General features: G+C 38.9%; 1 protein-coding gene across 1 annotated transcript in view; it reads right to left on the bottom strand.

The window, feature by feature from the left end:
- Positions 1-475: 475 nt before the first annotated feature.
- The window catches only part of SSPN (sarcospan), a 42,208-nt gene continuing 27,786 nt past the window's right edge, over positions 476-14,897 (bottom strand). The window contains exons 2-3 of the mRNA XM_081059293.1: positions 10,851-10,937; positions 476-4,899 (exon numbers count right to left, since the gene is read on the bottom strand). Of these exons, the coding sequence (XP_080915419.1) occupies positions 4,534-4,899; positions 10,851-10,937 (453 nt within the window). The 3' untranslated portion in view covers positions 476-4,533. The remainder of the gene's footprint in view (positions 4,900-10,850; positions 10,938-14,897) is intronic.

The raw sequence follows: 14,897 nt of genomic DNA, 5'->3' as shown, positions 1-14,897 counted from the left end.
TAAAACTCACCTGAGGAAGGAAGAAACCAAATGTTTATTAAGCTCCCTCTATGAGCCAGTCACTTTTCCAAGTGCTCTTCGTTTAAACTTCCCATGATGCTGTGAGGCCGTGATGTGTTTCTCAACTTTACAAATGAGGGAGCTAAAGACTAAATGGTTTATTCAAAGTCACACAGAGAGAAAGTGGCAGATTTCCGACCCTAAGACCTACAGCCCTAATAAAAAGGATAGGAAACCCGGCTCAGAGCATGTGTCCGATATTACTATTTATCCCTTTCCTTTTGCATTCTACAAGCTGTTCTAACTAAATTAAACAAAAAGAACCACTGCATTTTACAGTATAATCAATTATTTAAATTTTCTCAAAGTTGGTAAAAAGGAGTCCTTGCATTCAGATTTGAAATGGAATAAACTGTCTGATTTTCTATCTAATTAAATGTAGAATGTGATCAAACATGTGACACTCAACATGTATCCTATTCCTCAGGCCAAGCTTTACTTGACATTAATGGATATAAATTAAGGTCAGCATTCTAAGTACCTTTCACAAGATATTTTCCAGCTCAGGCTCCCTTTGCCTGGGAGCATTTACCACCATGATTTCTACATGAGTGCAATGTACCAAAACAGAGACAGTCACTGGAACAAAGGAATAAAAATGAATATTAGTTCTCATCTATTCCACAACCAGATTTTTGAAGTAAACATGAATCTGAGAGATTTTATGTATACCAGTTCATGTGCGATGTCCCATCATTTAAAGTTGAATGTCCAAACATGGGTGTTTTCACAGATTATGAAAATTTTATTAACAAAGAAAATCTGCATGATACATATCCCCTTTAAAAACAACCACCTGAAACATATAGGAAACACTGTTTTCTATCCACTATTTCATCAATGCCAGAAGAATGAAACCATCAACACCAAAGGACAGACCAATATTTTTGAAGGGGATAATCATTTGAGATAATAAAGTACTAGAAAATCAGAAGAAATGAATCAAGGGATTCATTTCATAGGCTGAACCACTGACCTTTCATCCAAATGAATGTTTCCACTGTGAGTCAATATACTCGGCCATCAGCTCTTTTTAACACTATCTTGAATATACAGTGTACATATAAAAACATGGTAGAGTTCTTTGAGTATACTAAAAACTGAGAGCCAACATGACTGACAGAAATTTATGGCTACATAGCAATCGTTCAGAGACAATTCCTAGAAAATGTCAAGGTATGCTGCATGATAGAATATGATTGGTTTTCTAGGACAACTTTTAAGTTCATTTTTGGTTATCTTTAAATAACTGCTCACCATTGTCCCTCAGAATCTCCCTTATATACCCTCTACCCTACTCTTTACTAAAACTCTAAAAAACATATTCCAGATATAGTGCATGCAAGAGAGGGAGTACAATAATATTAAAAGATTCTGATGTTCTAGACATGAATAGAAAACATACATAATGGGTTCTCACTGTCAGAACAACACACTGATGTGTGCAGCTGGAAACCCTTAAAAGAGATCCTATAGATTTTAATCCAAAGAGGGGGGGAAAAGTGAGGCCTGTTACTTGACTACAGTTTCTTGGGCCTGGTGTAGCTATATTTTTAGGCATGGCTCCAAGGAGCTGCCTACACAAATTTGGATGGAGTGAGGGAGGCACAGATGGCGATCACGTGAAGGCACAGACAGATCGAGTGGGCCTGGTTACAAAGTCTGTACATTTAGGCTGCTGTATTCCTCCTATTTCAAGTACTGCCAAGTCTCGGCTGTTCTCCTGCTTTCCAAAGTCTTGATTCATTTAATTCTCCTGGAGGAGGTGGAAGTGGAGGAAGATTGCGCAAATCTTACCGTTTTATGGTTTAGAGGAGACAGTCACCATCTTGGCTCCTTGTCAGATTTTAAATGTAACATTTTGCTAAGAGTAAAACTGTATATCTGTTCCTTTTCTGTTGCCACTATTGTAACTTCAATATTTGCAAAACACAAACTCAAAATACTTCAAATCCAGCCCAAAGTAGTTTGTTATTCAAGCAACACGGTTCTTACATATGTCAATACACAGTGAGTTTGCCGAACAGGACTCTTTTCTTAGTTCCTTCCTTTTTTTCTCTTTTGTTCCTTCTTTCACTTACTATGTTTTTGTTCTTTGGGCATTTAAGAATGATTCAATTACACAATAGCAAAATTCCCGTTATATGTATAGATATCTATCTATCATAGATAGATAGATCTATCCTGATTATTATTAAGCTTATCACCATGTCAGTTCTTACTGGTTGCATTATTTAGAAAAAGGAAGCACATCAGCTAAAGTTATTCTATTATTTAAAATACCCTATGAATTACTTGTAAAGTACTGAGCACCTCAGTGATGTGTAGAATTCTAATTTTCTAATAGAAAAATCTGTAGTGTTGTCTGTAAAAAGTTGTTAAAGGTATTCAGGGTGTGTTTTCCAGTGGTGCCTGATTCATAGTAATTAGCATTAAAGCACTAGTTTCTCACTCTTTAAAGAATAGCCTACAACATTTCAGATTCTTAGTCATTTTCCTCTTTGTGTAGAAAACTGTCCAAATCAAAATAGACTCAGTTATTGGGATATTTTTTTTTTTTTTAACAGAGCACAAAGTACTTTCCAGGTCATCATCAGGATGTTTGGTGTTCGGCGATGTACTTTTTGTGTGAGGTCAAACATCTGCTCCTGAGCCCTGTCCTCTAAGCCCGCCAATGTGCCTTCTTGGCCTGAGCTAGTGTGTAGGAAGGCCATTTTTATAGCAAGTCAATACGTAAAAAGGTTTTAACAAAAAAAAAAAAAAAGGTTTTAACATCTGTTAATCAGGTGTTTTATCTGGAGAACATAGAAGATATTTATAGTCCTCCAACTCACTGACTTAACGTTTTCCTTTTTATTTGGGTATCAATATTGTGTAGAAATAGCCACTATTATCACCGTCAATGGAACTATTCATTTGTCTTCTAAGGCAAACAAGAAAATGTTTTCTTCTTTTAGGGTAGAATTTCATGATGAGTAAAGTATATCAATAAACAATGTGGAGAGGCAAACTGAGCTCAATTATTGAATTTCTTGAATTTCTACTTTCAACAGAGAACACTAAGAGAGAAAGCTTCTTGATAACATTTATGCTGCATTAATTTGCATTCTGAGCTCCTACTTTAAAACAATGATATTGTTTCAAATTTACTAATAACAGTAAGAAAAAAGTCTCCCACCATAAGGCACTTGTGCTTTTGTAAGTCACAATCACCTAAAAACAAAGCTCCTCCCTAATCAGTGTGCAAATGGCCAAATAAAGACTTCAAAACATTAATTTCAGTCTCTCAGTTGACTGTGTATACAAATCAATATTAGATTATCTATCAGATACATTTCATGAATGGAACACATTGGCATTACCCAATCTTCCTCAAAAGTACTTAGCTGCCAAGAGAGATACTTCACAACATATCACAAATGTGCTATTTGTATAAACATTCCCGTTACAAATGCTCTTGTTTTTGCTGAAATGAGTATATTTAACCTGAGCTATTAATAAAAAAAATTCTTTTTCTCCCTTATAAAGCTTGGCTTTCATAAGAAAGAAACTTTCAGCCTCCTTTCTTGTGAGAATAATTTCTCCTAATACCAACTGTGCTACGTAAGTACAGCCAGGGCTCATTAAATAGACTTCTGAGCATAATTATAATTAACAATTAGCTAGAAATTGGTTGTAATGATTTGTTGTAGATGATAGAATAGAAGCATAATGTAATTATTTTTAAACTGTCTACATCATGAAGAATACAACCACCACCAATTTTCAATTATTGAGTGGCAGACAATCATCTGAAGTATTTAGTAAGTGATCTGCTTAGAGAGCCAGGCTGAGGAAGCTGAGGAGAGAAGAACCACCACCCCAGCACAGGTGCTAATAAATGATTTAGTCTTTTGCAAAATCTCCTCCTTTTCTATTCTGCTCATTTAAGTTGTCTCATGCTTGATGACATCTCTACCAGGGAAAATAGTCAACCTGTTCATCCAGCTCTTCCACCAACCCCCAACTTTCTCCAAGACGTACTGAGGATATCCTGGTGGGAGGTGGAAAGGCCTGGAAAAAAACTTTACAAAATCTAGCAAGTGGGCCTGAAATGTTAATTCACATCATCAAATTAACAGGAAAGACATTATAAAAGTAACGGGTAAAATGAATATTAGAAATAAACCGAGGATAGAGCCATGCTATCCTTTCCCTATTTGGTGTTCTTTCAATATCCAAAAGTCAATTTGGATCTTATTTTTTCCATAAGAATTTGTAAAAATACGATAGAAACCTGAAGAAATGCTCTTTCATTTCCTGAAAAATATAAAAATATTCATTTAGAACAGTGAATATTATATTGTGAAAATGTTTTTTTTCTTTCCTCCTTCTCTCTCTCTCTCTCTCTCTCTCTCTCTCTCTCTCTCTCTCATGTTTCTTAACCTCAGCTTGTCGTTGTGCTGTTTTCTCGCCCATATTTGAGCAAGAATGTTAGACCTTTTGCTGCTGGCCTTCGGAAGTTGTCAGGGAGCACATCCTGTCACCCACATAAAAGACCTGGTACCTGTGTTTCCACATCACAAAGCAGGCCAATGCACACACAAGGCCACAGACCAAGTTAAGAATCATCTGGGTAAGTAAGAACAGTTTGAAAGTGCCAGTGATGCTGGTACAGTCAGTCACATCCCGATACACAAAGGTCCTGCTGAGTGGCTCCGAGGAGGGGAGTTTGCACTGGCAGGAGTCGAGTGCGGTTCCACAGGTAAACTGGGTGAGTTGTGAATAGTGGTGGGCAGCGAACGCTGCAGCCAGCACACAGACCATCAAGCCAAGGGCACTCAGCAAAAAGTATAACAGCTGCAAGAAAGCAGAAGAAAACCTTGCTGGTTATAAAGAACATTGAATGTAGAGGGAGAAAGCTAATTAATAAAAACTCTTCTTTTTCTTCTGTCCCAGGAAATTCCCTGATGGAAGGGCTGTCTCTCCTCAAAAACGTAGTACCCAAGACATGGAAATGGCTCCATGTTTATTTGTCAGTGAGAAATCCTTAAGCCCTCATCATATTTTCATTTGCCATCCAGATGTTGCGTGCTTTGCATGAACTGAGCCAACCAAATTAGCTTAATTGTGGGATGTTTGTGTATGGATGTAGCAAGCAGCTTAGATGAATCCCAAACACAGACTCCATTCCTGAAAGGCATGCTGTGATTGTTTTGACCTCAAGAACTTCTGATATAAAAATTAAATGAATAGAGAGTAAAGGATTAATTTCTGCAATGTAAATACTATGTTGGTCAAAATTGACAAGAATTGGTCAACTAGAAACACAGGTTAATAAAAAAGATGATGTTCAGTATAGTGGTTGCCAAACAGTGTCCAGGAATCCAAGATTCCCAGTAAGTTGTTCCTGGGGAAAAAAAAAATAATTATGGCTCCAGAAGGTAAGTAATTTGATGTGAGCTTCATCACCTACAAATCTCACCCCAAATCCAATTATGACTATGTAGTTCCTCAGCATGAAAATAAACTCTAAATGGTCACTCAGCCACCAAGGTTCTGAACACTATTGGCCTACATGTTAGCCTTGGGATGGAAAAGTCTGGCTAAAGTCCTAACTGTGCTGCTAAAGAAATGTGGCATCTCTGAAAAATTCAAACATTTAGCTTACACCTGAAATATTTTGGTCAAAAATTGTGAGTGCTTGTTGACATGACCACAATATAAGCCATTTTACAGGAGAAGAAATGTTCTTGTGATTGGACTCATCAACATGTTTCTCTTAATAGTCCTGCCAACTGAGGGTCTAAATAAGGAAAAGAGTCCCCAGCTTTTGGGACTAGAATACTCAACACAGTTCTTAGTGAGATATTTATATTACTATAGTCAAAAGTTACTCCTTACAAGAAGCAGTTCTGGTGAATGTGAAATCCTCAAGGTAAAATTAGTTACAATCATGTCTAGGTTCAGATGAAAGTAACTGTGAAAAGCTTATACCCTCCCTCCACCTCCAACTATACGTAATTCAAATAAAAACATATATATATGTATGTATATATGATTTAAAAATATGTATACAAAAATCCTCCTCCAAATGAGTGATTTTCCACATGTTGACAATTTCAAGTGTTTTCAAGTCTTAAAAATAAAATACTTAAAATTTTTTTTCCTCTTTGTGTGTGTGTATGTGTTTGTGTGTGTGCACGCACACATGCCTGTGCATGTGCATGTGTGTGTGCTCTAGTTGCTGGTGCCCTAAGCATACATCTGGTTTTCCTGGAAACTAGGAACTATACGTCTGAGGCACAGGAAGACAGTGGAACTGATTAATGCCATTTTGTCTTAAAATAGCTGGACAACCAAGGAATGCATAGATTCTTTGGATATTTTCATCAAAGATATTTTAAACATACACTCTATATTTCATTTTCAAACCATGTGAAGGATTATCAAATATAGCCCACATTTCTTCACCTATGGGAGAGTTTATTGAAACATCTTATATCACAGGGATATAACAAGAATAACTTATACTCAGCACATCTATTCTTCCTTAGAGAAAGGGAACCAGATAAATACAAAGTTGCACCATTTCAAAATGTAAAAAGGAAATATTTAATTTGTGATATTAAATGTCATTGCCTTAGTTCTGTCCCCAAGACTTCCAGTGGCCATGTTTTCTGCAAAAAGTGGAGTGCTTAGGCTGAAAGTATGGGTTTATTTTGTGGGGCCACTGGGACAGAATATTTGAAATATTCTAGGTTGTTCTGGAATATTCAGATTTGATGTTTGACTTCAAACTCTCCATACCAAGAGCCAAATTAAATCATGCTGCCTGTGTTGTGAGTGTGTACCCAACATAGCTGCCTTTCCACTGCAGACAGCACACAACTGGGAATTACTTGCCCTGGAAACAAGAGTAAATCTATGACTTTACCAGCAGGGAAAGCCTAAATTAAAGAGCTAATCTCCCACCTGAGAGTCATCTGCTTAGTAGAATGGCCCCAACTGGAGTTTTCTCTACACAGTTTATTGCCATCAGCGGAGGTAACTGGAAGGGGGGAAGGTCTTATATTGTAATAACCCTCCTACCCTCAACACACACACACATCCTTACGTAGCAAATTTCTATAGTATTCACTGGGGCAATGTCTAGAAGTAATGACGATAATCCCTCATTCTCAATCTGTAAACAATTAAAAATAGTTGCAAAAAATATTATTTTCTCATAATCATCACAAAAGTTCATTTGCTGAAATTGAATATTTGTCTATTTTTGAAAGGTGACCTTTGGCGCAGAGATCAAAAGATTTTCCCAAGACATTTAACAAGTGTACCATGGTACCGGTACCAGGTGATGATTATGAGCATAGGCCAAGAAACCAGTCGGCCTGAGGTCAAATCCTCGTTCTCCCCTCACAAGCTATGGGCCTTGAGCAAATTAAGCAATATCCCTGTAACCTTGGAAAGATGATCAAAACAGCCCCTATTTCAGAGGATTATTATAAGGATCAAAAGAGTTGATATCTGTAAGGGCTTAGAACAGTGTCTGGTACATAGTAGGACTATGTAAGCATTTGTGAAATAAACAAATCAGTAGAGATGGAAAGAGCTGTCAGTTCTCAGAACTCTTAGGGTATTAACTCTACTGGCTTTGTCTTATTCTCTGTCATGTGAGAGTAAAAATGCGTACTTGGCTTGTGAAAGGATGTAAACATTTATGCAAACACAGAGATTGTTCCATTTTAATTGAGCATCTTAAATGTGCTAGAAGCCAGCCAGAGCACAAACAAAAGCCATGCCCCTTACCATTTTCAGTGGTGCATATCTCACACATGGTGATTCTGCTTCTCCCACTCCATGAAAGCATCAGGCCAAGTAAACAGGAGTGAACCACAAAAATCAAATCTCCTATCCCTTTTAAGACATAAATATATACTTGATCCCCCAAGCCTGTAGGCTACATCTGCAACACTGTAGCATTTTTCCTTCATGGCTTTAGCACATCTGACAGCAACAAGCTTCTAGGTTCGACTCTGCAATTTAAAATCGAGTGGCTTGTTTTACCTACCCAGCACGAATAAACTATCAATGAAAGTGTTTACAATGACCTTGGGAATACAAGCAAATATATCTTGATAAAAGCCTGGCTGGGGACGCATTTGTCTTGCCTGTATCAGCCCCTGTGTCTGGCGCTGGGCAGCAGGCTGGCGGAGACGCGGTGGCTCCGGGCGTTTATGTAACAGAGCGCCCGGAGCAGCTCCGCTCTCTCACTGCTTCTAATTGGTACCCTGCTGCAGCTTCAAAGTTCGTTGATTTCGGGAAGAAGGCGGTTCGGCTGCGATTTAATTACCTTCCCCTGTGGCAGGCTGGTAAGTCCCCTCTGCAGTGCGCTGCGCCAGAAGAGGCAGCCGCAGCAGCAGCCCAGGGCGCTCCTGGATGTGGGCGCGAGACAATTGGGCCTTAAATGCCCTCATGGGGAATGTATCCTGAAGTACTTCTGCAAGCATATGAACCGAACACGTTTCTGAAAGTTATCAAGGTGAGCCCCATAAAGTAGGGAAAGGCGGGAGGTCCAATCTGCAGCCTAATGGCCTGCCAAATCCAAGCGCAGAACCCAGGGAGAAAGAAGGACCTTGCTCTGGTGGCTCTCCAGGGCCTGCCAAAGGGCCTCGGAAGACTGTGGTGGCTTGAGATGAAAAGACAATCCCCAGTGGTTATTGTGTTTAAGAAAAAGGAGGTGTGTGTGAGTGTGTGTGTGACTGTGTGTGCAGGTTACAACGAGATGCTGCCATCACTTCCTGATTGCTTTCCCTGGCTGTCTTGGTGTTCAACAGGAGGAAATAAATTCTCAGACAAAGCTTAGGCCAGGATAATACGAGGGTACTGAAATGTGGTTATGCTAGTGAGAAACACCACATGAAGATGCATTTCATTTCTTCCTCCCAAAATGGTGTGAAAAGCACAAGGAAAGTCTGCTGTAACCTGTTGTGCCTTTGGAAAACCTTGAGACTGACTGAAGCTTATTTTCTAACTGTAGATAATATAGCGGGCATCTTAGAGAGCTGGCAGGGAGCATCACTAAAGGTCACATGCAGGAGAAAAGGACCTCTGAATTTGTCAATGTCTGTCACAGGTGGGGAAAAAAAAGGCAGCTAATGAGATGTTCCTAGTGGGGAATTCTCAACCTGGCTGACATTGGCAGTGACTTTTTTTTTTCCCTTGCTCCTTTTTTTACACGCAGATGTTGAGATGGCTTTGGGGGCCTCTGTAAAGCTGATGCTTTTGCCTCTGCTGTTTCCTAGAATCATCTGGAGAAAAATGAGGGCCTTTCACACACATTAAGGAATCTAGTTTAGAGCATTTTTTACTTGGTGAGTGAAGTTCCAGTAATTTAACAGGCCATTTTTAACTAGGCTTTCTGGCTTTTAAAAGAAAATCATCACCAAGACTTGCTTTACAAAACAAACAAACAAACATGGACTGATGTGTGCTTTATCTGGCCTTCTTTTAGGGAACACCTTAGAAAAAGTGTAAGTTCCAAATGTAGGCATATCTACCAAGATTCTAATTCTATCATTCTTTTTAAAAAATAGCATCCATTAATTTTATAAATTGGAAATGTCTAACTGAAGAACATTTCAAATTTAGAGAAAAACTACACAATGCTGCTATAATTGCACTACTCACAGATAACTATTTTTTTCTAACCACATAGAGCTATTATTTTTCTATAGGATCATGCCATACATTTTGTGTAGCTAGCTTGTTTTGCTATTTAATATAATGTGAAAACTTTTTATCCTAATAATTATTATTCTTTTACGACATATATGTGTATATATATATATATATATATATATATGTGTGTGTGTGTGTCTCAGCATATTGTTTTTTTATGTCAACAGCTTCAATTATACTAGAATACACTAACAGCTGATTTTCAGCATCTTCCAAATTTCCAAATAATATGGTTAACTTACTCTTGCCTTCTACTTTCTTGTTTCAGTGAACAAAGGAGTATCTAGTTTTTTGTTTTCTTGTAGAAGAGAAGTAAATGATGTGAGTGGACAAAAAGAAAAAAAATACAGAAAGCTTTTTGTTCTCTGCTACAGCAGTTGAAAGAAAATATAGGAATTTGATGTCTACTAACTCTGATTGCTGACTTGGGTGTTTATCTCCCTAAACTCTGAAAGGGTGTGTCTATGTTTCCATTTACAGTAGCGTCTGTGTGCAGTGAAAATGCTGTGTCCTCGAGCCAGCTCCATCTGGATGCACTGCCTTTATCAGAGAAAAACTACATGCACATGAAATACACACACGCTTGCTCACCCATGCACCTCCCAGCTCTCCTCCCCCTTTGCCCTCAGACCATTGGCACAGATCAGTTGGATGGACCCAATGTACTTTTTCTGTCTCAGTGATCCCACCTACTAGAGGAAATACACTTAGACTGCTTCATTATTAAAATATTCTAAATAACCCCCAAGGTATGGAAGTGGGCACTGATATGGGCATCATTTCTCTGGCAAAGTGTTCTGTTGAACTGATGAATTTTCAATATTCCTTGTAAGGGCATTCAAGGACAGACTTCATATGTTCCATGCCAACCCAGTGCATGGAAATTAAGACTTAAAAAAATTAGCATTACATTTGGCGTCTGGATGAATTCCCTCCTAAAAGAATTTTTGGCCTCCCTAAAAATTTCTAGAAAAATCAGATATTGCAACCCCTTAAAAAAGCACTCCTTTATTTTGTACTTGTGTTTCTTTCTACGTGACGATAAAAGTGAAAGAAAAATGACAACTTACTTTCATGGCAAACTGGATACATGTCCGTTCATCAACTTGATATGAGACACAAAGCATAAACAAACCAAGATAGGCCACTAAGCAGACCTGCAATGGAGAACAGGGATGAAAGGATGTTATCGGGGCAAGTTGTGAATTCTAATGACATCAATCTCAGTGTCTTCTTCTACCAGTAACATCCTTGTTATAAAGGTGTTCATTTCACTTACTTATCTTTATGTGCTATTTTTTCTTGGCTGTGGAACAGAGTTTAAAAAAATAGTAAAATCAAATTATTTCAATCTAGCCAGTATTTATGAAGTCCTTTTGATGTGCCAGGTGCCATACAAGGCAGAGTATACAACAATGAATAAAAGTTCCTCAGTCTCAATAAGTGTATAGTCCAGTCCAGGCCAAGATAAGTACACACATTATCCTGAAGCAGGGCATTATATGTCAAACGCTATTCAGAGAAGTACAAAAAGAGGGGAAAATTAACAATTGAGCTGGGCAATTAAAAAGGCTTCACTAAAGAGGTGGATTTGAAATGGTCCTTGAAAGGGATGATAATGCTAATCACGAACACTAACATTTACTGAATACAAGTACTTACTTGTGCTGGGGTACTTTTAAGGGATTTGTATGGATTTCTTCATGTAATAATCACAAAACCTTACGAAGTCGGTGCTGTTATGATCCTCATATCATAATCAAGGAAACAAGCAAAGCTAGTAAATAATGGAACCAGCACTCAGACCAGGTCTCTTGAGTGAAACAGCACGAGCAACAGCACAGAGGCAAGACTGCACAGATTGTGTGCAAAGAACAGCTAACATGTACCCAGAGCTGAAATAACAGATGATAGAGCTACCTAGGGAAAAAAAAAAAAGCCAAAACATAGATCTACCAGGAAAGGTAAGTTGAGAATTTGGCATTGTAGGATTGATTTAGTAAACAGTGGGGCTCCCTTGAAAATGTTTGAGCAAGGATGACATGATTCACGACATTTTTCAGGAAAATGAGTGGTGGTGTTGGGTGGGTTGGCAGCGAGAATATCAGAATGTTATTTTACTAATCTAGGGAAGATTAATATATCAGGTGTGCCAGAGCTCAGACGGTGGCAGGCGAAGTCAGAGAAAGCGACAGAGAGGAACAGTGAAGCAAAAGCAGCACTGTAAGTTTTGGCTATACCATGACTGAAGGGAGGACACTGGAGAGGGAGAAATAGAAAGTGATTTCCAAGTTCTTGAGTGTCAATGCTGCAAATAGAAGGGATGTGTGTGGCTGAAAGAAGGCTCACAGGAGGAATGGCAACTTGGAGAGAAAAGATACTCAATTGGTTCGTCACAACAGATGTTCTTTTTAGTGCACTGGAGTTTTTAAAACAAGTTCAATCAAAACATATCGATTCACACTCAATTTTGGAAACCTTAAAATGTCGCTAAGTTCTACTTTAAGATAGAAAACATAAGCAACAGTATTGCATTTTCTAATAAGCACAATTTTCCTAGAGACGGATGTTGAAATGGTAACTGAGTGAGAATCATTTAACAAGTCATTAAATGACTTGTATGATAATATTCATAATTCCTACCCCTAGGGCCAGCTTCAAACCACAGACCATCCCTGCTAGAGTAGTAGAGCTGTTTACTTACAAAATCAACATAGCATTTTAAGGTAACACCTCTATCCTATTCACTCCTTGATTACAAAATCAATAAGTTGCTTGTACCCTCCTGGGTTCCCAAGTTGAAAGTTGTTCAGGTTTCACTGAAACCTGAACAACTGAAGCCAAAAACCAAGCCTTGTGTAGTATGGGCTGTTTGCAGGGTTTTCCATCGTTAGGACCAGCTGCATGGCTTAACAGCAGTAGATAATATTCCCAGTGGAGAGACGCAGCTTTAAAGTGTGTGAGCATGGCGTGAACTGGACAGGTCTGGGTAGAAAACAAGGCAGATAGGACCCAGGGAGGCAGCTTCTGAGCAGAAGATGCGCAAATTTGGAAGTGGTCATACTGATGTTTTTTTTGTGATGTCCACATTGTGGCTGACATATACAGGTCAAGGATGAAGTTTTTTCTCAAAAGTCATTTTTTAAAAAAATATCTAACTGAGGTGTAAGTTTAATAAGACCTGTAGGGGCTTACTATATATTATCCCATTAAGAATTTACAGGGGCAGCCGGTTAGCTCAGTTGGTTAGAGCATGGTGCTGGTATCACCAAGGTTGCCGGTTCAATCCCCACAAGGGCCACTGTGAGCTGTATCCTCCTTAAAAAAAAAAAAAAAGAAGAAGAAGAATTTACAGAACTGAAACAATGGAAAAAAGAGCTCCTTTTTTTGGTTATTGGCAACAAACCAGGTGGAGGCTTCTGAAACCTGCTTCTATGGGGATTGTTAAATCCCTAAGTGTGTGCCTGTGCCCCCTTGTTACGTCTGTCTGCAGGTGCATAGGGTCAGACTCTCTCCCACGTAACTGTCTTTGTCCTTCGATGCTGCTGTGCTGAAGTTGGCATTAGCTAAGACTTTCTCCTTTGTCTTTACGAGAGACACACTCCAATAACCAAGCCAGCATCTTAGAAATCTGACTCTGTGCTTTGCTTGAACAAATTTTCCCACTTCAGTCATGTCTGCTTCTGTGTAGCCTTGACTTAGGCTGGTTTCCAGCAAGAAGTTACACAGGAGCATATGGTAAATCCTCTACCTCATTGTAGAGGATTTCACCTAGTCAATCAACTGAACTTTTCTGAAGACATTCAATAGCCAGACCCTGTACATGGCTCTGGAAATTGAGAGGTGAAAAGAGAATCTCAGCCTTCGAGGAGCTCTCAGTCCAGTGGAGAAAGAGAGGACAATGAAGTTATAATACTGTATAAATACTAGGACCAGATCTGCTGTAATACATAGAAAGGGCAATTAACCCAAGGGAGACTGAGGAGAACTTCCTGGAGGAAGATGGGTTTTAAAGGATAAGAAGAAATTAGCTAAGAGAAGGATGTGAGGAAGAGTAAAGAGAGTACTAATAGGTACAAAAGCATGAAGAAATGCAGAGCTAACATTTGAGGACTCCTACAGCTCCAGTGCAGAGAGTGAAAGAAGAAAAGGCAAAATATGTGCTTGCAGAGATGGACAGGAAGTAAGTCACAAAGGACTTTTATTTCATTTGCAGCAGGGGGAGGCTATGATCAACGTTGCCTTTTAGAATGGTCCTTCTGGCTGTGAACAATAGATTGGGAAGGGAAAACTACCTAAGAGCCTGCTCTATGGAGAAACGGTGAGGGCCTGAGCTCAGGAAGCCATAGGGTTGGAGCATGGGTGTGCTTGAGTGACAAGAAAGCAGAATACCTAGGCTCTAAGGACTGACTAGATGTGAGAACTGAAGAAGAGGGAGGGATCAGGAAAGTGCTAGCTACCTGACTTGAACTGCCAAGTGGACGGTCTTGACATTTAATAAGACAGGAGATACACGAGGAGGAGCAGAATGGGAGTGGAAAATGATGGTGCCCACATAGACTCAAAGCTCAGCCACATGGGCCTAGAGCTCAGGAAATCGGACTGGGCTGAGATAAGCATTTGTTAGTCATCGGCATATGTGAAGCAATTGAAATCATCAGAAAACTGTGCCATCCAGAGTCTAGTGAAAACAGAAAAGGGCCAAGGAAGTTATCCAGTTATGAAGAATCTTTGATTTTTTTTTTTTGAACAGAAAGCATCTCAAATATACTTCTTATAATTTTGGTTGTACATCATGACATGTCTAAATATTATGAAACTGATCATCCTTTTGGTTTTTGTTAAAGTTTCACTTCTAAATCTTTGCATAGGGTATTTGCTATAAAACCTGAATTAATTCAACATATTGTCATTTCTTGGCCTTCTGGTAGGGCTCAATTGGCTCTGGGAGCGGGGGGTGGGGGGGCGGGTATTTCATTTTCTTACCTACAGCTCTGCATGATAGAACAATACTTCTTTATTAGAGGGTTTATTGGGGATTGAGTATAAGCACCTTCTAGAAAAGTAATATTTATTGAATACTTAAAACTGAAGGCTTTATGGCCATGGGGAGGAAA

Source organism: Rhinolophus hipposideros, assembly GCF_964194185.1.
Source record: "Rhinolophus hipposideros genome assembly, chromosome: 9".
Lineage (NCBI taxonomy): Eukaryota > Metazoa > Chordata > Mammalia > Chiroptera > Rhinolophidae > Rhinolophus > Rhinolophus hipposideros.
This window is presented reverse-complemented; position numbering and strand designations above follow the sequence as displayed.